At 44.4% G+C, this 22,714-nt stretch overlaps 1 protein-coding gene across 1 annotated transcript in view; it reads right to left on the bottom strand.

Annotated features, from left to right (window-relative positions):
* LOC147709541 (fucolectin-4-like) overlaps positions 1 to 22,714 on the bottom strand; it is a 167,813-nt gene that overhangs the window by 64,931 nt on the left and 80,168 nt on the right. Inside the window, exon 3 of the mRNA XM_086928079.1 lies at positions 14,081 to 14,384. Within this exon, the coding sequence (XP_086784205.1) occupies positions 14,081 to 14,384 (304 nt within the window). The remainder of the gene's footprint in view (positions 1 to 14,080; positions 14,385 to 22,714) is intronic.

Below are 22,714 nucleotides of genomic sequence, written 5' to 3'. Positions count from 1 at the left end.
GGAGAAAAATGCGAGCCCGGAACTGTGGTGCCTGTCGCCACCCTCTCACACCTCTGGTCAGACGTGAGTGCAGGCACACACAATGTGGCGGACCAAGGGGAAGGTGCTGGAAACAGTCACAACCACTAATCACACTGGGGAGGACCCAGACAACTCTACACAGCCATCCTCGCCAAATTCAGTTCCTCCCTCAATGTAGAGAGGCCTCAGGATATGCTGGACTTCATTTTACAGGAGGTCAGAGACTCACGAAAGGCCATCGAGCAGCAGATAGTGTAGCTCACAATGGGCTTCACTCTGCTCAAAGCTGACCACATCAAGCTTGCTGACATGGTGAAATCACATGGGCGCACTCTGAAGGAGGTCAAACCCTAAGTAAAGGAACATACAACACAGATCCAACTGTTCCAATAGCAGGTAATGGCGTACAAGACAGGATTGAAGATGCAGAGGGTAGGAACCGTAGAAACAATGTGCATGTTGTAGGTCTTCCGGAACGCAGTGAGGGCCCCAACGCTGCAGTTTTTATGGAGCAATGGTTTCATGGATATGTGGCCCCAAAGGATCTTTCGCCCTTCTTCTGTGCTAGAGAACCCATCGGATCCCTACGGCTAAGCGAAAAGCTGTACTTCCGGCGAGACCCTTGATAGTCAAGATACTAAATTAGAGACCGGGACATACTTCCACAGAAGGCACATGAACGGACACAAATCCAATTTGAAAATCACCGGATGTCACAATACCTTGACTATACACTAATGGTGCAAGCCAAAGGTCTTTCTTCCAAACAGTAAAAAATAAGTTACGTGCCTTGCAAGTAAAATATGCACTGTTGTTTCCTGCCCGCTTAAAACTAATTCATGGGGCAAGATGGCGGCGTCAGGCTAGACGCCGGTAGCAGCTCCGAGTAGGACAGCGGAGCATGCAGTGAACACCCTGGGAGACGGACGTTTTTAAACCGATGGATAACATGCCAGAGCTCTAGGAGTCCGGTATGCGGCAAAAGCGATTGGAAACCTTACCATTCGAGGACCTCTCCTCTGCAGGAACACCGCACAAGCACATGCTTCTTGCCTCCGTGGTCGGGTTTGCCGTACTCAGGCTGCTGATCGGCAATCACCGAACTACGCGCGCACTGCGCTCCCTCTGCTGGCTGGCTGTAGCAGTGAACTCCGCAGCGAACTCCGTGGAATCCGTGATTGAGACGGACTATCAGAAACCCGACCAAAGTGTGACTGCCTCGCTAGTACCAATGGCCCCGAAAAATGTAGCAGCGGTAGCCTCGGCAGCAGCTAAGACGAGGGCTGCACGCCAGGCGCTGCGAGATCAAGAGATGAAGCGGGGCATTACCAGCGGGGGAGTGCAAGGGCAAGGAGCACAAATAGAAACAACAGCAGCGGCGCCTGAAAAAACAACTGAGAAAACACCGGCCCGGAGGGGGGCCTCCTCTAGTAAAACAACATCAATGTCCCAGCCTGCTAAAAATGCCTCAGCAAATATCACAACAGTGGCTACAATGTTTCGGGCCGCTAATCAAAGAACGATGGCTAAAGACATACAACAAAACACTGAGAATAATGGAAAACAACAAGCTGCTCCCCCCATTGAAGGTGGCAGTGTATCAGCAGACACTGGGGGTAAAGGAAGTGATAATGCAGCAACAGAAATACTGGTCACAACAAGCCCCGCGGCATCAATACAGGCAGATGATAGTGAAGTAATGAGCCAAATGGAAGTACAGGAGGCGCAGGAGATGCAACTGGAGCCAAATCGAGTGGCGGTCTCAGCGTCCAGTGGTGTAACCGAGAGACTCAGTCTTGTCGCAGGGCAGGTGAGCCACCTTATCCCTACTATTTCTATATCTGCATCTGCATTGAATAGTTCTGGTACCGACAGCCAGGCGAGTACAGATAACCCTAACGAGAATTTTGCAGATAAAAACAGTCTAGTAAATCAAGAGGTGGGCAGGAATAATAACTGCAATGTACAAAATGTATCTACAAATAAGAACATCCAACAACATGTCAATCAGCAAGAGTATACAAATCCTTCGACTTGTATTGAGAGCAGCACGAGCAAAGAGACTGTTGGCCAGGCTGTTGGTCGGACCCCCTCCGTGAATCTCCAAAATAATATAGAGATACACATTAATCCCTCACCAGAGATTGAAACAACAGCTATACGACTAGAATCACCCTTTGATGCAACCCATATATCACAAGGGGGGGCCAACATGGGATCCGAGATGAGGGAAGGGGAGACCCTAAAGCCTACGGAGATATTTAACCCTGACCTAGAAATACCACAAATCAGCTCTACAATAGACCTGCACCCTGTTGATGCTATAGAGGTACTAGAGATTGATAAAGACATAACTGACTTCTACTCTTTCTCCGAGGATATCAGTTGGTCAGGAGATACTGATGAGATAGACGAAGCTGATGACCTGGATAACGAATCAGATTCTAACCTAAGTTCAGATCTCGAACCTAATCCACCAAAAGAACAACGCGACAAAAAAAGAACAATACTTAAAAAGAAAAAATCTGGACACCACGGAGCTAATGAGCTATCATGGGACTATACCCCAACAGTTTTGGCACTGAACCAAAGCCACACTCCTAATCTAAGATCCCAAAGGCCAATTTTAGATCAAAATGAGAATAAAGAGACTCTGGAGGCCTCAGGAACTACCTTAACACAAGTCATGGAGACAGTGCTACAGGCCATAGCATCACATCGGGAAGAAACTTCTAAAGACAGCCGCAAAGCACGGGCCGGATTACAAAAGGTTCAAGGGGTGGTTCGTAAACTGTCAAAAACCATGGGTGCATTTACTGAAAGGTTAAATGATATAGAGGACCGTATTGTGGTCAATGAGACAGAGGCTGCGGCTACAAATGAGCGACTTGAAGCCACCGAAGCACAGGTTCATGACATAAGGTGGACGCTCGAAGATTATGAGAACAGACTCCGCAGAAACAACTTACGAGTACTGGGAATTCCAGAAAAAATGGAAGGCGAGGATTGTCGCACCTATATAATACAATTGTTCCGTGACACCCTGCCTGAGTTAAATACCTGGGATTGGGGATACGAGTTGCAGAGAGCACATAGGGTTCCAATATCCTTAAAACCCACGGCACCTACAGGTAAATATCCTCGCGCAATTCTGGTATACTTCGGAAATTTCCTACTTCGCCAGGCCATTGCGGAGAAAGTTACTCCTGATAAACACTGCAAAAAGGACTCAATCTCATACTTCGTGCGCTCTGACTTTTGTCAGTGGACTGTTGAAAGGAGGTGGCGGCTCAGGCAACTCATCAAACCCTTTCAAGAGAAAAAAGCAACAGTATATTTGAACAATCCCGCAAAGCTAAAAGTGATACATATAGGACAAACAAAATTTTTTACATCTGAAGTTAAGGCCAAGGAATATCTAGAGAGCTTATGAAAGAACAACTAAATCCACATAAGAGCAGGCAGGAGAGACAGTTGATTTAAACTAGAGATGGAAATACACCGAAGCCACTGATTTTTCATGGACTAATATACATTAGTTTATGTTGATGCAATTGAATATAAGCTGCGGCACTTGAAAATAGGAAAATAAGAAACTGAACAAGCACACTCTTATTTCCAATCAATTCCTAATCACTGATTTTTCTATTTTTTTTTCCTATATACTTATTATCTTATTATCTTTTCTAGTTTAAATATGTTTACAATAGGTAATATCGCTTTTTTCTTTTCTTTCTGTCTCCGGTAATTGTCACTACTGCACTTTAAAATTGCATGCTGCACTAGTCCTGTTCGGAGTAGGCTAAATCCATCACTGTAGACTCCGATGGAGTCTCAATGCCTACTCTGGGAAGGCAAGGGGTGGGGAGGGAGAAGAGGAGAAATGAGGTGGGGGGTGGGAAACAGGGCGCACTCCGTGCACCTGGTTTGGGGGGGGAGAGCAAAAAAACAAAAAAAAGAGCAAATTGACACTTGAAAGGGAACGTAGGCTGATGAATATTGATCCAAAAATAGTACTACCAAATGGGTAGATTAAACATAGGATGTTGGAATGTGGCAGGTTTAAACGACAGAGGCAAGAGAGCCCAATTTTGTCAAATAATTGCCCTGAGCACTTGTGATATCATCTGTTTACAAGAAACCCATATTCCATTCGGGGAGATTAAACAATTAAAAATACCTGGCTATCAAATATTAATCACAACAACTCAAACCACAAGAACTAGGGGAGTCATAATTTTAGCAAGAACCAGATTAGGCAGCCCGGTACGTAAAAAAGCCGATGACCACGGACGGTGGGTCATTGTCCAATTAGAACTGGGTATTACAATTTGCTCAATCTATGGCCCAAATCTTGACGACCCCACTCTATTTGTTGAAATGGAAATGGAATTAGCATCATGGCCAAGTACCCTGATTCTTTGTGGTGATTTTAATTTGACATTTAATCAAAACCTGTCCCCTCAGAATCAATATAAATATTCAGGTCGGAAACCCAGGGTGTTCAGGGCAGTATCGAACTTAATTCAAACCCACAACCTTCAGGATATATGGCTGCTTAAAAAGGGTAAATATCCCGGATACACCTTTTTTTCTTACCCACATCGAAAATATGTCCGTATCGATTACTTTTTTGCAACTACAGACATTGCTCCGAATACCCTGATTGTTAAAGACCCGAAAACAATCTCCGATCATAATGCCATATATATTACAACGGAAATACCGGGATATAATCGGGCCCACACACAATGGACATTTGATAGGAAACTATTAGTTAACCAGGAATATATAACTCACATAGCCCAATGGACAAAGGAATTCTTTGATGCAAATCAATATAGTGCTTCACGATTTAGCGTTTGGGACAGTTATAAGGCGGCACTAAGGGGGGAGACTGCCACATTCGTTGCCACCCGTAAGAAAGAACAAATGAAAACTCATAACCAACTAATAAATGAATTAACCCATCTAGAATACAAACATGCTAACCAAATACAACATAGTGAACATGCCGAGGATACCCTAAGAAAGATTCTAGTGCTCAAGGCAGAGGTAAATAACGAGTTAACTACTAAAGCCGCTGAAATTTTCCAAGCTCATCGAAAGAAATCCTATGAGGTGGGGGAAAACGTTGGGAAACATCTTGCCTTAAAAACACGGCAGACTCAATCCTATAACACAATAAAAAGTATTAAATACGGTGGTCACGAATTTACTACTCAAAAAGAAATCGCTAATTGCTTTAAAGAATACTACCAAAAACTATACCAAAATGAGGATGTACATACGGCCCAAGAGACTAATGAGTTTTTAGTCAACTGGCTTAGCGAAAACAATATGTCACAAACTGTTGATGACGATGCAAGGAATGAACTAAATAAAGAGATCACTGTAACAGAGGTTGAGTTGGCAATAGCAGAATTAGCCGCAGGGAAGGCAGCAGGGCCTGACAAGATACCTCTAGACCTATAAAAAATACTAGGAAAGACCATAACCCCATTTCTTCACGATTTATTCTTAGGCATCCAGTGGCACGGAAAATCCCCAGAATCATGGCGACAAACAAACATAGCAGTTTTCGGGAAAAAGGACAAACCCCCTGAATTAACCACATCATACAGACCAATCTCACTGATTAATTCAGATTCTAAAACCTATGCAAAAATTTTCGCTAACAGACTTGGCAAATATATTGAACAGTTAGTATCTCCCTGGCAACACGGGTTTATACCAGGCAAAAGCACCACTGACCACATATGCCGAGTAATAGCACTCTTTGATATAATGAAGATAGAACAAGGTCAAATGTCTCTGATTTTATTAGACGCTGAAAAGGCTTTTGACCGGGTCTCATGGCAGTACTTGTGGGAGCTTTTAGCCCTTAACAACATCGGCCCGGGGTTCATAAAATCACTGAAAGCCTTATACGTAGAACCTAGAGCCAAAGTCCTGACGGGAGGTAGCGAGTCTGAAAGTATAAACATTCAGAGAGGGACTCGACAAGGGTGTCCGTGTTCACCACTATTATTTGCCTTATATATTAATCCCTTAATCATTAAATTATTAACATCACCAAGGATAACCCCAGTCAAGACTAGAATATATAATACTAAAATACTTGCCTATGCCGATGACGTAGCGATCCTAACAACTAATCCTACTGAGGCTATAGAGGAAATAGGGGTAGTCACTAGAATATTCAGGCAGTACTCAGGGTACTCACTAAATAAAGATAAAACGATGGTTATCTGCACCGATAACACGTCATATATAAGTCAATACAGAGTCGGATATGCAAAATATTTAGGGGTCAACATCTCACCAAATACTAGCGAAATGATTACACTTAACTATGACCCTGTAATCACAAAAATAAAAAAAGATCTTGTCAGAGTTAATAACCTTCACTTATCCATAATTGGTAGAACTAACTATATTAAAATGACAATCTTTCCGAAATTACTATACTTATTTCGTGCAATCCCCTTCCTTATTGATAACACCTATATAAAGAAGATAGACCAGGTAATAACATCATTTATTTGGAATTATGGGAAGACAAGACGGGCTATAACTAAATTAGTGTCACCTACATCCCGAGGCGGATTAGCAGTTCCAAACTTAACCTACTACATGTGGGCCGCCATACTGCAGCAGATGTCCTTCTTAACCACTTCTAAAATTTCAGATCAAATAAGATCTCCTCATGACATTCCCTCTATCTATGAACTTACATTAGGAGATACAGCGCGCGGACTACTGCTAAGACAAATCGAGCCATCATATTATAAAAAGATTAAATTTAAAATAGTGACAGACGCATTCAAAATATGGACCAAAGCTACTAGAGTACTGTCAATACCTAAGTACACCAAATATACACCTTTATGGCGTAGCTCTATAATCCCGCAATATCTTAATGATAATATTACTAAGCGCTGGGAAAATTTAGGCATCGTTACTATTGGCGACTTCCTAAATTTAGATGGCAGAATTACTTTCAACGAGTTAAGCCTCAAATATCAGATTTACCCCACAGACTACTTTAAATTCATTCAAATTTCCACATCACTCAGACAACACGCCACAAATTTAAACTTACAGTCGTTAACATTATTAGACCTGATGCAAAAAATGTCGGTCAGAATTAGTGATATTTACGGGATCCTTATAAACAACCATCCAGATGACCTAGAGAAAATAGAGGAAAGTTGGGCTAACAAACTAAATAATTCCAACGTGGATATAGATATGGTGCTACAATTAACCTCTAAAGTCATACTCGCAAGTAATCTAAAAGCCCAAATTTATAAAACGGCATGTAATCTATACTATACACCGGCTAAATTGTTCTCATGGGGTAAGGCTAGTCATGACAAATGTCCTAGATGCGCGCTCGGTCCTGCAAATTTAATACATATGTTCTATGATTGCCCGAAACTCGAACAACTAAAAGAGAGTATAGGTAAATTCTGGGCTGAAATTTTTGGCCGGGAGATCCAAATATCAGCTACATTGGTTGTATTGGGTTATGATAGCTCTTTAGAACTTAATAATTCAGAAATATATACAATTTATCTGTGCACAGCTATATACAGAATTATGCTAGCAGCCCGATGGAAGGATACAGAGGCACCTACATTCCAGGGCTGGATGAATAGACTCCTTGCAACATATAAGCTCGAAACAGCAATATACAAAACTAGAGGGAAAAAATCCAGAGCTAAAGGGGAATTGATCTGGGCTCCTATAGCCAGTTGGTATAATCAGCAAAGGGCCTGACTTTAAACCCACTTGAACTTTGTAGAAATAATTGTCAAATTTATATAGAAGCATGGAGTAAGATAATGAGGGTATAGTGCATGTCGAATATCTATTCCAAAAAAGTGCCCTTCTTTATCATCTATATATCATTATACCTGTCACATACAACAAAAAGATAATTTGTACCATTAATTGTATTTATTGTATTATGTACAGCCTTTTTATGCGTTCCTTTATAATTTGGAAAGAATCCCACTATACTAGAATGTCGATATTATATATGTTTACTATTATTTACTGCTGTAAATAAAAAAAAATAAAAAAAAAAAAATAAAACTAATTCATGAACAAAAAACAAACTTCTTTGACTGCCCAGACGATGCAGAGGAGTGAATTGAGGTGATGAATCCAGTGTCAAGCTCTGGGGCCACTATCAGTGCCTTGCCAAACAGTCCTAAACGCAATCCAGGTCGCAGGTTCCACCGTAACACCAAGGGAATGAAACAATGACAAATCCCCAAAGCCACGTATTAACAGGCTCAATCTGGTAGGGAAGACGCTCTTGCAGCTGCAGCCTCCATCAGAGAAGGCAACCTTCAGATTGCAACTGATTCAATAGAAGACAGTACCATCCATTCTGACTCTGACCATAGTTTTACACTGTACCTCAGTGACAACTCAGACAGCGGACGATCTGCTGGGAGGAGCCAGATGGTGTGGTCTCACTGGGCCGGCCACTGGGACACATACGCAGTTAATGTCTGATTGGCACTTTTTCAACTGCATGTATCCTTTCTTTTATTTACTTTGCATGATGCTGACTGATATTGACTTAAAGTAGGGTCTCGCTGGGGGTTTGCAGACTATTTGACGTTAGCACCTGCAACTGTAGAGTGTGTTAGAGGGTCCTGTTTGTGGCACTGCAGGGGCTGCCACCCGGTATGAGGTTAGATTGACTAATGTATCATTTTCTATTCAAGTTACACTAATGGCGTTAAGCGATTTAAAAGTAGTGAGGCATCGCCCCGGGCTCTGTAGAGCTCTCAAGTCATTACTTGTCTGAAAGAACCATGATGGGCATTAGCGACCACCCGCACAAAGCAAATGTGCCATATACATGCATTGTTCTTTGCTTGTTTAAGTTCTTTGTTTGGCTCAGCATAGTTTAATGGCTGAGTCGTGTATTGTTCATTCAGAGGGGGTTGGGGAGTCTGGTCCACGATTAGTGATTGGCTCTAAGTCAGAGAGCGTGGCACAACAGCACCATGCTAGGCTCCAATAGTTTCATCACCAGGAATGTGCGGGGCTAGGCTCTGTGCACAAACTGCAAAGAGTGCATGCCCAGCTACTTAGACGCATGGCGCAGATAGTGTTCTTCCAGGAACCACACCTCACTGAGCCAGAAGCCAGCACAGTTTGCAAGAAATGGAGGGGACAGGTCTTCTCTAAAAAGTACTCGTCTTTGCGAGAGGGGCAACCATATGGATTAGGCATGGGGTCCCCTTTATAGAGTTGGAGAGACGTACCGATGACCAAGACAGATACATACTATTGCGCGGGACAATAGACGGTTTGCCAGTGGTATTGGGTAGCATCTATGCCCCAAACTTTGAGCAAGACACATTTTTCAACAGGTTGAGCGCAGTGCTGACTGGGTGAGACATGTAATTGTGGATTTTGGGAGGTGACTGCAATTCGGTGCCAGATGTATAACTAGACATGTGCACACCCTGCCCTGAACGGAGCAGGTACTGTAAAGCAAGCTGAGGCCATTAGCAGCTTAGCAGCTGGCCTTTTGGGTGGGCACTGGGGAACATATGGAGAATATTTTGCCCAACATACAAGGAATACTCCTTTTCTAGCCTGTCCACCAATTACATACACGCATTGACAGACTTTTTTGTTCCCTTAACATTGCAGCACAAATGACTCATGCCACATATCTAGGGAAGACCTTTTCTGATGATAATCCCCTGGAAATCTGCATTATATGGGGCAGAATACCTATCCCAGTCCCCACATGGAAGCTATGGCCCCAGATGCTAGAGGGTCCCCCCCTTCTGCAGCATGTCCATGACTATCACTAACTATTTTTTAGAAAACTGGAACACTGCCTCCTCTAACGTGATAGAGTGGGATGCGCTCAAAGTGGTTATCAGCGGTGCTGCAATAGGTGCTACTGTAGGGTCCAGGCAGAAAACACATAAAACCCTTGTCAGGGTCAAAAACGCAATGAATGTGCTGGATCAGGCGGCAGCAAACGACTCGACCAAACATGCCCCATTACAGGAACTGCACATACAACATGCCGAACTGTTACAAACCCTCCGGGTCATAGACCATAGAAGGTCCACACAGCTGAAACACACTGAGGCTGACAAATCTGGGGCAGTATTGGATAAAATATTGTGGGATGACCTGATACCTTCAGTGATTTATAACATTAACATTCCAGGGCTGGGTACGGCTTGCTTACAGCAGGATATAAATGACGCATTCTGAAACTACTATGGTGCTCTATACAGTGCACCCAGACACATTGACGCTTCGCTCATCAACACATTTCTGGAGGGCTCCCTTATCTGAAGTTAACTGTGGAGACGCAGAATAGTTTAACGAGACCAATTACAGAAATGGAAATAAAAGCAGCCACCAAAGGGCTTCCTCGAAATAAGCCGATGGAATTTTGTAACTCCTATTATGAGGCTTTAGTCTCTAAAATGGAGGAATTATATAATAAAGAGCTAGAACTAGGACAACTCCCACATACCGCAATGCAGGCATTGGTGGTATCGCTCCCCAAGCTGTGCCAGCTCAGATCTTTTGGGCTATCACCCACTCTCGCTTCTAGTGACAGAGTACAAGATCTTGAGTAAGATCCTAGCCAACCGACTTCTACCCCACCTACACACATTAATACATATGGATCAATGCAGGTTTTTGCCGGTGCGCAGCACGTTGTTTAATATCAGATGGCTACATCATGTCATAGCCACTGCTCCTGCAGTTTGGAGATGCTTGCTGCATAGCACTGGACTTGCGCCCAGCTTTTGATACTCTCACGTGGGGCTACATGCTCAAGGCCCTGGAGAAATTTGGATTGCCTCCTGAGTACCATGGATGCGTGCAACGGTTATACACTGGCCCTACTGCGAGAGCACGAACTGGCAATCACAGCTCACAGGAGAACACGGTGCACAGGGGCACGAGACACGAATGCCCCCTGTCCCCTTTGCTATTTGTGCTGGCCATACAGCCACTGGCACTTAAATTGCGTCAGGAAGCCGGCCTGTTGAGGATTCCGATAAAGGGCACAACACACTTGATATCAGCCTATGCTAACAACATTATTATATATTTACGGGACCTTTTAGGTTCCTTGGAAACTTTTCCCAGTATCTTTTCCAGTTTAGAACAGCTTTATGGACTAGCCATCAATGAAGGAAAAACAACCGCCTTTGTCTTGCATGAAGGCGACCGCCAAGATGGCATAGGCCTTGGACGATACCTTATACCGGTGGCACATAGCACATTTAAATACCAAGGTACTATAGGTCACAAGAAGATCAACTGGATGGCAACCTGATGAAAGCAATACGTGCAGGGCGGTCGAGGGTCGTATTTTGGTCCTCACTGCCGCTATCAGTAATGGGACGGGTTGCCATATCCAAGATGGTGGTCCTTCCCCGACTATTATACTACTTTACTAACTTGTCAGTACTAGTCTCCCCTCTGTATGCCGTACCTTAGACACAATGCTGTAAGATCTGCTATGAGGGTAAGCCTTACAAAACTACAACTAGAGGCGCACAAGGGAGGGCTGGGGGTACCGGAATTCAGAGCATATTATTACGCCAGTCAGTTGCAATGGCTGTCCTATTGGACTGTGGGTAGGAACCTACAAGAAATAGGATACAATTCCTAGGACATCGAATGAGGGATACTTCATACACTGTTCCTGCTGAAAAGCAAACTTCCCCCTGTACACCACCACTACATAAAACCGTGCTTCAGTGTTGGAAGACAGCATTGACGTACATGCCCCGCTCTATTCCCTATGCTGGAAACATCCTGTTCCTGGGGATTCCAATTCCGGGAGGAAGACTCACAAAGCAGAGGTTACAGGCCTGGACAGAAGTGGGTGTGGACACTGTGAGTGTCCTATATATTGACAGTACACTTCTAGATCATGGGAACTTCATGTCCATTACACGGGCGCCCGGACGCCTATACTTAATGCATGCTATGGTAATACAATATGTGAAGAAGACCTGGGCCCCTCAATGGACGGAGCACCCACCGCACAAATTAGTTCATTCACTATACTATATGGGAGTGGGACGACACCTCATAAAATGGCTATATTTAGGTATCCGCCCTCAGGCAACAACCCCCCTCACGGATCTGTGAGCAAAGTGGGCTTGGGCATGGGCATGCATATTAGGGCATCACAAAAGAATGTCTCGAAATGCAAAATTTAAATTCATACAGTGTATGATATTTCAGAGGCCCTAATTAACCCCACGCAGCCTACAATGGATGTTCCAGGATACTCCACATCATTGCCCACACTGTAAGTCTGAAGAGGAGGTTTCACGCATATGTTATGGGCATGTCGTCGCCTTAAAGATTATTGGGAGGGGGTAGGTGGCACTGTGACAGAGGTCACACACTTGCAGATCGCAGACAATGTAGAAGAATGCTTGTTTGGACTCCGCAAGCGCTTGAGCGCCCAGAAAGTGCAGCTTCGCTCTCTTGATCTCGCCCTTATAATAGTGATAAGAGCCATAACAATGAGGTTGAAATTTGTGAGACACCCTGCACTGTCCACAAGGCATGATGAGGTTATTCGATGGAGTAGCACCAAAAGTGTGGTAATGAGGGAGGCAAGAAGATGGCCGAGGGCTGCACAAACACCCAATCTATATGGAATAGGACGTCGTGCTAGTCTTTTAGGGCGATAGACCTCAACATGCAGCACGATACTCCAGTAACACAGTAGCTCACCCCTACAACAGCACTGCAACCAGAGGACCACAGGTGGGAGCATATCCCCGCGCAGGGCAAAGCAGAGTAAGATAAAATGAAAGGGAGCACTGTGCACTACCCGTATGCGCCATAGTTGGTTTACTATCTAGATTTGGTGGACCAGAACCAGGGCTGGCCTTAGGCATGTGCAAGCTGTGCACCCGCACAGGGCCACCAAACCCCAGGGGCCACCACGCCAATGTATATCCTTAATATAATAATCCTCTGAGGATGAATACATATTCGCGTGGTGGCCCCTGGCAGGGATTTGGCGGCCTCCGGCTCTGTTCCTCTTCCAAACACCCACACCTCCCCCTCTTCACTGGCCTCCGCGCTCTGCCACGCCCGAACCCCCTCTTCTGGGGCCCCCTACCTACACTCCCTGCCCAGGGCCACAATGAGCCTAGAGCCGCCCCAGCCAGAACACAGGTGGAGGGAGGCAGTGGGGAGGGTATTAATTAGCAGTTCTATTGATAGCCTTATCCTGCTTAGGACATGTTTTCTCTATTGTCATATTTCGCAGTACGACAATGTGTCAGTGTGTACTGTTGATGTGCGTATATATATATATATATATATATACTGTACTGACTTTGATACAGTGAATCAGCTGTATAAAGCTCAAAATGCCAAACAAAAACCTTTGTAACTACTACATATCGCTTTATGGCAATCAGTAAAGTTTGTGTAAAAAAAAATCAATAGGTTTAAAGGGGGCCAGAATCAATCAGGTTTACTCTTAGCGCAAGTAAACGTGTCACAGCATGACTTAGTAGGTGACTAATTCTTATAAGTATGTTTGGGCAGAAATCGAACTGTCAAAATATGGCCCAGTTCCCTGAATTGCATCGGATCTAGAAGTGCAGCAGCCATAAGTGCTAAAGATATACCCTGTGAGTGGAGCGGCATAAAGTAGTCTACTTCATATCTAGTGAGACAGTCTAGATCTCAATGGAACACAATTAATGCAATAAAGGAAATAATAAGTTGAACTCTTGAAAAGTAGGGTACAGCTCATAAACCAGTACAGATGGCCTGAAGAGTGCCTAATATATGAGATCTGCTTTTTCACATAATATTCATTTAAATTATGTATCTGGGACAGGAAATACCTAATTTCAAGTTAGAGCCTGCACGAATTACTCTCATCAAAAGGACGACTGAAGCTGCAAACGTTGGAATACAAATATCACGACACAGATCTAACTAACAAGCATCTGTTATTTATAAACTGTAACTAAAAGTGAACGAACTTTAACTTTACCCTTCATTGGTATTTCCATAGTTCGTCAATGAATTCCCAACAAGAATGTCTGCTCCATTCAGCCTCTCGGCAAAAGCATCCCTGTTGGTGATGTGAATGGCATAAATCTTCCGTGGTTTCAGTAAATCCACCCTCCACCAGGGACCATATTCATAATCTGTATGGGAGCAGGAGCCATGGGAAGCATTGGGATCCGGATTTCCATCTATGGCGTTGATTGCATGTGACAGGTAACCATCTTTACTCAATTCTCCAGCAACAATAGTTGACTGGGTGGCTCGACCACTCAGGGCCACATTCTCACCTGAAAGTAGACAAGCTCTTGAGGTTAGAAGAGGCCTGTAGAGGTTACGTCACTAGTATAATACCCAGCGCTAAAACGTGTTTATCTCACAGCATAGTTATTCATTAATTCCTTTACCGGGTACACAAGGGTGTTTAGAAATCGGTGCCCCTATGCGAGAGGTTTTTACATCATAAATACTGCAAACAATGATAGGCATGCAAGACATGCATAATTGACCAACGTGACCATTCACAAAGATATATTTACTTGAAAGACTTAAAACACTTTAAAGGCTTTTCACACAACACTTGCCACAGATACCTGCGCCAACTCCAATGGTCTCAAGTAACAGTGCATTGAACTCCATCCAAACTGGCCATGCTGTGGGACTGTTCCATTTTGCCAGCACATTCGAAATCCCAGGATAATCAGAATTACCCTGAACTCGTGATACATTTCCCACAACCTCCATACAATGGATTCAAGTATACATATTTCAGTCTATGATTAATTATCTCCTATCTACTGTTCGAAATATGCATTCATATTTTTGTGCAGCATTAACAGCATGCAGAAGGGGGTTTTACACTCAATGACATATGTACGCACAAATAATGTACTATTGTCTTTAAAACTAATTTCTCATGACATATAGAAGAGTGTTTTCCAGACCTTTGTTAAATAGGCCTCAATGTGGGCCTAGCGGTCATATTGTTCAAAATGGATGCCTTTTCCCTGCACATTTCACTATCTGTCACTTCTGCAGTACACAGTCAAGCAGAATCATGTTTGTTTATTTCCATGGGTATTTTTCTTCCTGGTCTCGATGAACCCTCCCGGGCCTAGTCTCCAAACTGTAACTTTATTTTCAAAGTTGTTCCATTAGCTCACTGTATACTATTCATTCATAATAACCTGCTGTTCATGGATCAAGTTTGTTCCACCATGGCATTAGTATAGAGTTTTCTGAATCAATATTTATGTAGTGGGATAGTGCTAAGGTTCTATGACAATTTGACACTTAATAAAGTTGTGCTCTGATTTGCAGAGAAATCAACACATTTGATCGTACCATGATGATCCAGCAGTTTTAGTGATTTCCAATTGAAGATAATATATAAAAACCCTCAGTTTTGGGGGGCTGAGAAAGCTTCCCTTAATGCTACAAGGGATGCTGTCTATTTCTCTCTTGATTTTGCTGCCCACTTGGAACTCAGAATATTTCTGAATTTGCATACTTCTCTGTAATGCCATATTTTGTGAGAGCCTTCATGGTGATTATTCTGTTCTGCATTTTAGATTTTTTTTAATAATTCATTTAAACTATTCTGCTGATGTAGAATTAAAAGTTGTTGAGTAGGCTGTTTTCATTGACTGACTGTAATTCAGATATTTGTGCTGTGTTGGGAGGAGCCTTAGCTCTGGGACACATTAACTCTTGAAATTGAGGTTTAACAGAGTCTCCAATTCATCAAATTGTTGGTGGTCAGTAAAGGTCGTATTGTAAGTATGTATGAAGTCACATGATTCTGGTGGCATTTTGGTGACTGAAAGTGTTCTGGTGTGGTACTGAATATTGAGGTCTGTGCGGAGTGATGGATTGTTATGCTTTGAGTGAGGTATTTGATCATGCAATGTTGATTCTGGGTTCAATCGGTGGTTTGATTACTGTGATTTTGATGTGCTATTCTTATTTGTGATTTGCGTCAGAGAGGTTTGGTTAATTATGTGTTAGTTTGATTATCGAATTCGACGAAATCCAAAATCTCAAAATACTATTGTTGAACTTATCAACAAAAAGATACTGTGACTTTCAAGACACCACATGCATACAGATAGAGCCTTTTTCTGAATTAACTAGTTTTCCTTTTTAAGGCATTGTGTGCCTAAGTTAAGTTGGGGAAATTTGCTCTTCAGTGTACAAGAGTAAATACACTAGCCAAAAGTGGATTGCTGCTGGACAGGAGTCTGCTTTAGTGTGACTTAAATTTGACAAGTGCCACAGAGGTACTGGTTTTATTTTTATTGTTATCTTTTAACTTAATTATGTTTTCTTATATACATTTTTATTTTGTTTATTTGTGTTCATTGACATGGCCTGTGCAATTGTTTTCTAATTCACGGTTAGTCAGCCGAGGGGTCGTGCTTGGATTTCTGAGATGTCACCACAGAAACATGCTGTTGTTGCTTGGTTGCTGTCAGAGTCGCTCTGCGATTGGCTGAACTTTGGCATAGCCACGCTGCGATTTGCTGTTGTATCCTACCTTGTCTAATGTAGTTTCTGAATTATGTTGAGTGAGAATAATGGATGCTATGTTGAAATAGCCTAATCTCCTAGCGAGGGACAGAATATTGCTGCTGAGGGTCTGCCTTCTTATGAAATGATGATGAGTATTGGTGTTTATGTGATCACCAGGATTTGTGAGAGGCATGAAAACGACTTACAGTTTTCTTTAGGAGGTACCTTTAACATTATAACGTTTCTTGAGGAAACCCACGATTGATACAAAGTTGTTACCTAGACCCACACAGTTTTCTGCAGGGAGACAATGGCTAAAGAGAAGGAAAGAAAGAAAATGAAGGAGCAGGGGAAGGGTTTATTTAGACAGTAGCTGGGATGCTGGTTGGATCATCATGAGAGATGCTGGATAGAGGATATGATAGAGGGAGTGAGAGTTTCTTTCACAATAGTCAAAGAGACAGCAGACAAATAGAAAACCATTGAGGGAGATATAGGTTCTAGACCTTCTCCATTCACTGATGGGATCCAACGACAGGAGCAGAGTTCGGTGGCACTTGATGTGGGTGCAACTGAGGAGGGTCTGAGTGTACAAGCACAGTGATTGACAGCAATCACTGTGCAGTTTCATGTGAATCACTGAGGGCCTCACCTGAAAATGCATTGGCATTTTTATTGAGTACTGGCAGAGAAGCGTATGTTTTCTCTCCATTTTCAAGTGACAGGTCTATTGATGTTACTGCTTAGACTCCGAAAAAGAGATATTGATATTGTATATATTAATATTGTATTTAATTATAGAATGATTTCGGAAAATATTGCAGGGATCAATTGACACAAATAGGTTGATGACAATGAAATAAATTATGGAAGAAAAGAGGTACTTAAACAAAGAACAGCAATGTGCATGAAACAAGCATATGATAGGCTTGAGTAACTAGCAAATGAGGGGGAGGTTGATATCAGTAACATTTTAAATGTGCAGAGACATTACAAAATGGTTTTGACCGATGATAACATAGAACAACTAAGCTTAATAATTTAACAAAGCCCACATTAAGGATCTGGTTGATAATGGACTTGAGGGAAGGTGGAAGAAGAAGATTGTTACTAAAGAGAACGCTTCAGAAGCAGGAAAGAACTCAAAGGGGTCAGTTAGTGGCAGTCCCAGAATTTCCACTAAGGGAAGTACATGGAGAGAATTATGTACATGTGCCTTGAAAGAGAAGTGTTTCTTGTACTTTTACAACATATTTTCCAGAATTGCAAGAGGAACAAGAGAAATAGTGCGAGGAAGTTCATAGATTTTTTTTTTTTTTATAAACACTTTATTGAAGTCAGTAAAGCAATCTACATTTACATCAATTCTATACATAGCTTGTACACTGGAATAGCATGTGGTGGTGTCAACAATACAAATTGAACCTGCAATTGTACAGTAAGATTGCATAGCAGAATAGCATGTATACAGTAGTGTTATTTTTCTAATAAGGCAACAGGTGTGGATACACTGTAAATCAAAATGCACGTAAATAACAGAAAAAGGTATAAAAAAACAGAAATCATACGGGATATCTTGCGAGAACAGCACCTTAAGTCAGTTAGTAAGACAATACACGTAACCATCAGTAACAACCATCCTAGGGCAATACAAAAAGCGATGATGACCAGCACCATCTTGGAAGGGGACAAGTACCCAGCAAGAGCCAACACAAGTGTCAGGGGACAGAACAAACCACGGGACGGATCAGTATCGCTCCACTGCCCACAGTTCCAGCAAGAGTATGTTCCAGTGCCAGGAAAAGAGAAGAACCACTGGTCCACCTGAATCAGGTCATCATTCACAAGGAAAGTAAGTGTGCCGCCTCGAGGGCGATCTCAAAGCGGGTGCAAGTAGGAAGAGTTCACGAACTAACCCACCCCGGTCGGATTGTCGGGATGTAGGGATTGAGAGGGCGCTATCTCCGCCTTTTCAGTTATATAATGGCGATAAGGGCCCCAGATATCCACGGGGCGGGAGGAGGTCGGAAGCTGTTCCGAATATTCCACGCTGTTCATATTACAGTGCGCCACGCTCCTAAGCCATGACGCAACCGTGGGCGCGCGACGCGAGCACCAAAGCAGCGCCACCTCTCTCTTGGCCAGCAGGAAGCAAATGGACGCCAATCTGCGGATTTTGTGAGGGAAATTGGACACATACCCCAGCAATGCAATCTCGGGCGTGACAATCAATGATAGTGTCAGTATTTCACCTAATGTTCTGTGTATCTCAACCCAGTAGGTGTATAATTTCGGGCAGGTCCAGGAAAGGTGAGCAAAGTCAGCCTGGAGGGGCGCCACATAAAGGACAGGTGTGGGATCTGGTGGGGTCGATCTTATGTGAAAGTGCCGGTGTGTGGTACAGTCTGCGGAGAAATTTAAAATGTATAAGCTTGTGTCTGGCATTTATGGAGACCTCCCTGGTCATGGCACAGCACGCTTCCCACTGATCGTCCGTGATCTGTATGCCTAGCTCTAGCTCTCAAGCGGTACGGACCGTTTCGTCTGACGAGGGAAGTGAAAGCAAGCATAGTTTGTAAAGTTTGGACACCATGTGGGCCCCTGATGTGTTCTGTATGATGTGTGTAAGGGCCGGGGTATCTTCAGGCGGGAGAGGAAATGTGTTGAAGGTAGCTCTCAGCATCGCTCGCATTCTTGTAAGAATGAATGTGTCCATGAATGTACTGTCTGCGAATCGGGGATCTTCAGTGATAGTGAATACGTGGCCATTGGGGAACAGGTCACCAATCGTGTGTAACTGGAACTTCGACAGCGTTCTACAGACCACCTTTTCGCTTGTTATGGGGAGCCAGTGGGAGTTGGGTAGTGGAAGGGCGGAGGAGTACAGTGTATCTATGCGAAGCAAGCGGTTAAGTTTGTCCCAGGCCCATGTCGTTGTGGTGATCGGGAGTATGTCCTGTTTTTTGCGGGGGAGACCCTTAGGAAGAACCGTCGCAAGGCTCACTGGGAGCGCCGCGTCAGCTTCAGGCCTCAAGTGCCGAATCCTGGCATCAGGATGATACCAAGAGTGTGCGTAGGAGCACTGGGCGGCCAGGTAGTAAAGGTGGAAATCCGGGACCCCAAAGCCGCCCCTCTCGTATGGTATTGTTAGCGTGCGCCAAGCGAGTCGTGGGCATTTGCCCCCCCATACCAATCTCAGCAAGGCAGTGCGTAATTGCATAAAAAAAACCTTGGTAAGTGGAATTGGGATATTGTTGAAGAGGTACAAAAAACGGGGGAATACAACCATCTTTACAATGGCAATGCGCCCAGCCATTGACAAAGGGAGACGCAGCCATCTGTCAGTGTTATCCTCCAGAAAATCAAGGGCTCTGCCATAGTTTAAATGAATAATGGAGACGGTATCAAGGTGTATGTGTATCCACAGATACTTAACAGAGTCCTCACACCACTCCAGTGGGAGGGAGCAGGGCCATTGCGTGGTGGCGGGGGTGAGGGGAAATAACTGTGACTTGTGCTAATTGACCCTAAGGCCAGAATATTCACCGAAGCGTTCAATCTCAAATAACAGGGGTCGCAGATTGGCCCCCGGAGTGCGGACATACAGGACCATGTCGTCCGCTTATAGCGAGACCAATAGAGGGCCCGTGCGGAACTGCAGCCCTCTGTGGAGATGTTTTTCCTGTATGTGCCGCACCAGGGGATCCATCGCAAAAATAAAAAGCAAGGGAGACAAGGGGCATCCCTGACGGGTACCTCTAGATAGCGTAAATTTGTCTGATATAGTGCCGTTTATGCGAATCCGGGCCGAGGGAGCAGTGTACAGCAGTTCCACTGTCGCGACAAACATCGCGGGCATGCCCATCCTACGCATCACATCTAGAAAAAAAGGCCATTCCAGCGTATCGAAAGCCTTTTCGGTGTCCAAAAAGACCGCAGCAGCAGGGGTGGCTGGATCGATTCTATGGAGAACCGAAAAAATTGTGCGTAGGTTCAGTGAGGTTGACCGCTGAGGGACAAAGCCTGATTGTGCCGGGGATATAATGGTGTTGACCAGCAATGCTAACCGCATCGCCAACGCTTTGGCCAAGATCTTACAGTCCAGGTTGAGAAGCGAAAGTGGGCGATAGGAGCTGCAGACCGTGGGGTCGCATCCTGGCATAGGCAACAGAACTATGACCGCTTCGCGAAGAGTCGGAGGAAGAATGCCAGAGTCTAAGGCCTCGGCGTACATTTCCATAAGAATGGGCAATAGTTCTTCTTTGTATTCCTGATAAAAATCCGCCGTGAAGCCATCAAGGCCAGGCGCTGAGGACCCTTTCAAGGAGACGATCGCTTCCGTGATCTATTCCGGCGTGATGGGATGGGCCAAAAAATCCTGCATGTATCTCTCTAGGTACACCATAGCGATCTCATTAATGTATGGCCCCGGATCGCGGCATTCCGCCGTAAGGGCAGATGAGTAAAGTTGCCGGTAGTAGGCCAAAAAGGTGCCGCAGATGGCGGGGGTGGTGACTTGGCGTTCACCTTGTGCATCAGTTATCTCAGTAATGTACGTCGCCTGACGGGGTGGGCGCAAGAGCTGAGCCAGCAATCTACCCGGCCGATCGCCCTCACCATACTGGCGTGCTATGTGGTATTTGCTTACATACTTCAGTTCCCTGTCTGCCATGTCTCTGAACTCCAGGAGCAGCTTGAGGCGACGTGCCTCATTGCCCGGGGAGGAATTGGTAAGGATCACATTTTCGACAGCCAGCAACTCCTTCTCAAGCAAGGCGAGACAGAGTGGCACGGATTTCTCGCAGCGCCCCAACATGTTTAGTGACGCAGACCCCCCTTATGGTAGCTTTGAACCCCTCCCAGAGTGTGGCCCAGGTGGTCACCGATCCATAATTCAGTTCAAAATAGTCCTCAATCGCAGTACGCACCACCTCTGCAAATACCGGGTCTGTTAAAGCTCTCCCAGGAAACCTCCTCTGCCGTTCGTAGCCACCCAATCGAGGAACTGCAAGGGACAGGACAACGGGGGAATGGTCTAAAAAGGTGCTGGGAAGAGTGCTATGGTCCATGACCCAACCCGCTAATCCCGGAGAAAGTAGCCAGTAATCTATCCTGGTGCTGGTATTGTGGTAGCCAGAGTGATGTGTGAAAACAGGCGAGTTAGAGTGTAGTTTAGCCTCAATGTCCAGAAGGGAGAATTGGGAGCATATGGACTGCATGAGTGAGGGGTTTGCGATCAGGGGAGGGGGACGTACTATCCCTATCGGCGTCCATCAGCAGGTTGAAATCACCCCCCATCACCAGCATGTCTATGTCAGAGCGTAAAAGGGAGAGGTACAGGTCCTCAAAACAGGTCGGGGAGTCGACATTCGGACCATAGACTACCACAAAAGCAATGTTATGGCCATACAGCTGTCCAGATAGCATTGCGTATCTCCCTTCGCTGTCGGTTTTGCTATGTAAAAAGACAAAAGGAATCCGCTTATGTATCAAAATTGCCACCCCGCGCGCATACCTGCTGTAGCATGAAAATACTCTGTGGGAACCCCAGCCCCTAGCAAAGGATGATGTGTCCGCCTGAGTCATGTGGGTCTCTTGTATCAAAAGGACATCCGTCTTATACCTCTCCACGTATTGCAGAACCTGCTTCCTTTTACGGGTGGAATTCAGCCCCCTAACATTCCAAGTCATCAATGTCAGCCCGATGGTCCAACCTGTAAGCCTACCCGGGCCATGGCTTCAGATCAAAATGCGCAAGCAAGAAGCAGTGATGCAACCAACCAACAATATGTGCCTCGCAAGCAAAAGACAATAATAATAATAAAAAGAAAAGAAAAGAAAAGGGGACCTGAAACAACACATACATTCCCCCCCACCCGCCACCCAGCCTCCCCGTACCCCAAGAGAGGCAGAACCCATCTAAGTTTCGAGCAACAGTGCAGAAGAACAGTGAACAATAATACAAAGCTTCGGAACATTTCTGCAAATTGAAGCGCAACGCGCCCCAGAAAAAAGAGCAAAACACGTAGGCATACGCCATGGGGGGAGGCAACGCCAACCCCCGAGCGGGCAACCCAATAGCACAAAATTGGAGATATTAGCAAGCATG

The sequence above is a fragment of the Lissotriton vulgaris genome, chromosome 6 (assembly GCF_964263255.1).
Source record: "Lissotriton vulgaris chromosome 6, aLisVul1.2, whole genome shotgun sequence".
NCBI lineage: Eukaryota > Metazoa > Chordata > Amphibia > Caudata > Salamandridae > Lissotriton > Lissotriton vulgaris.
Note: the sequence above shows the minus strand (reverse complement) of the source record. Positions and strands in the feature narration are given on the sequence as shown.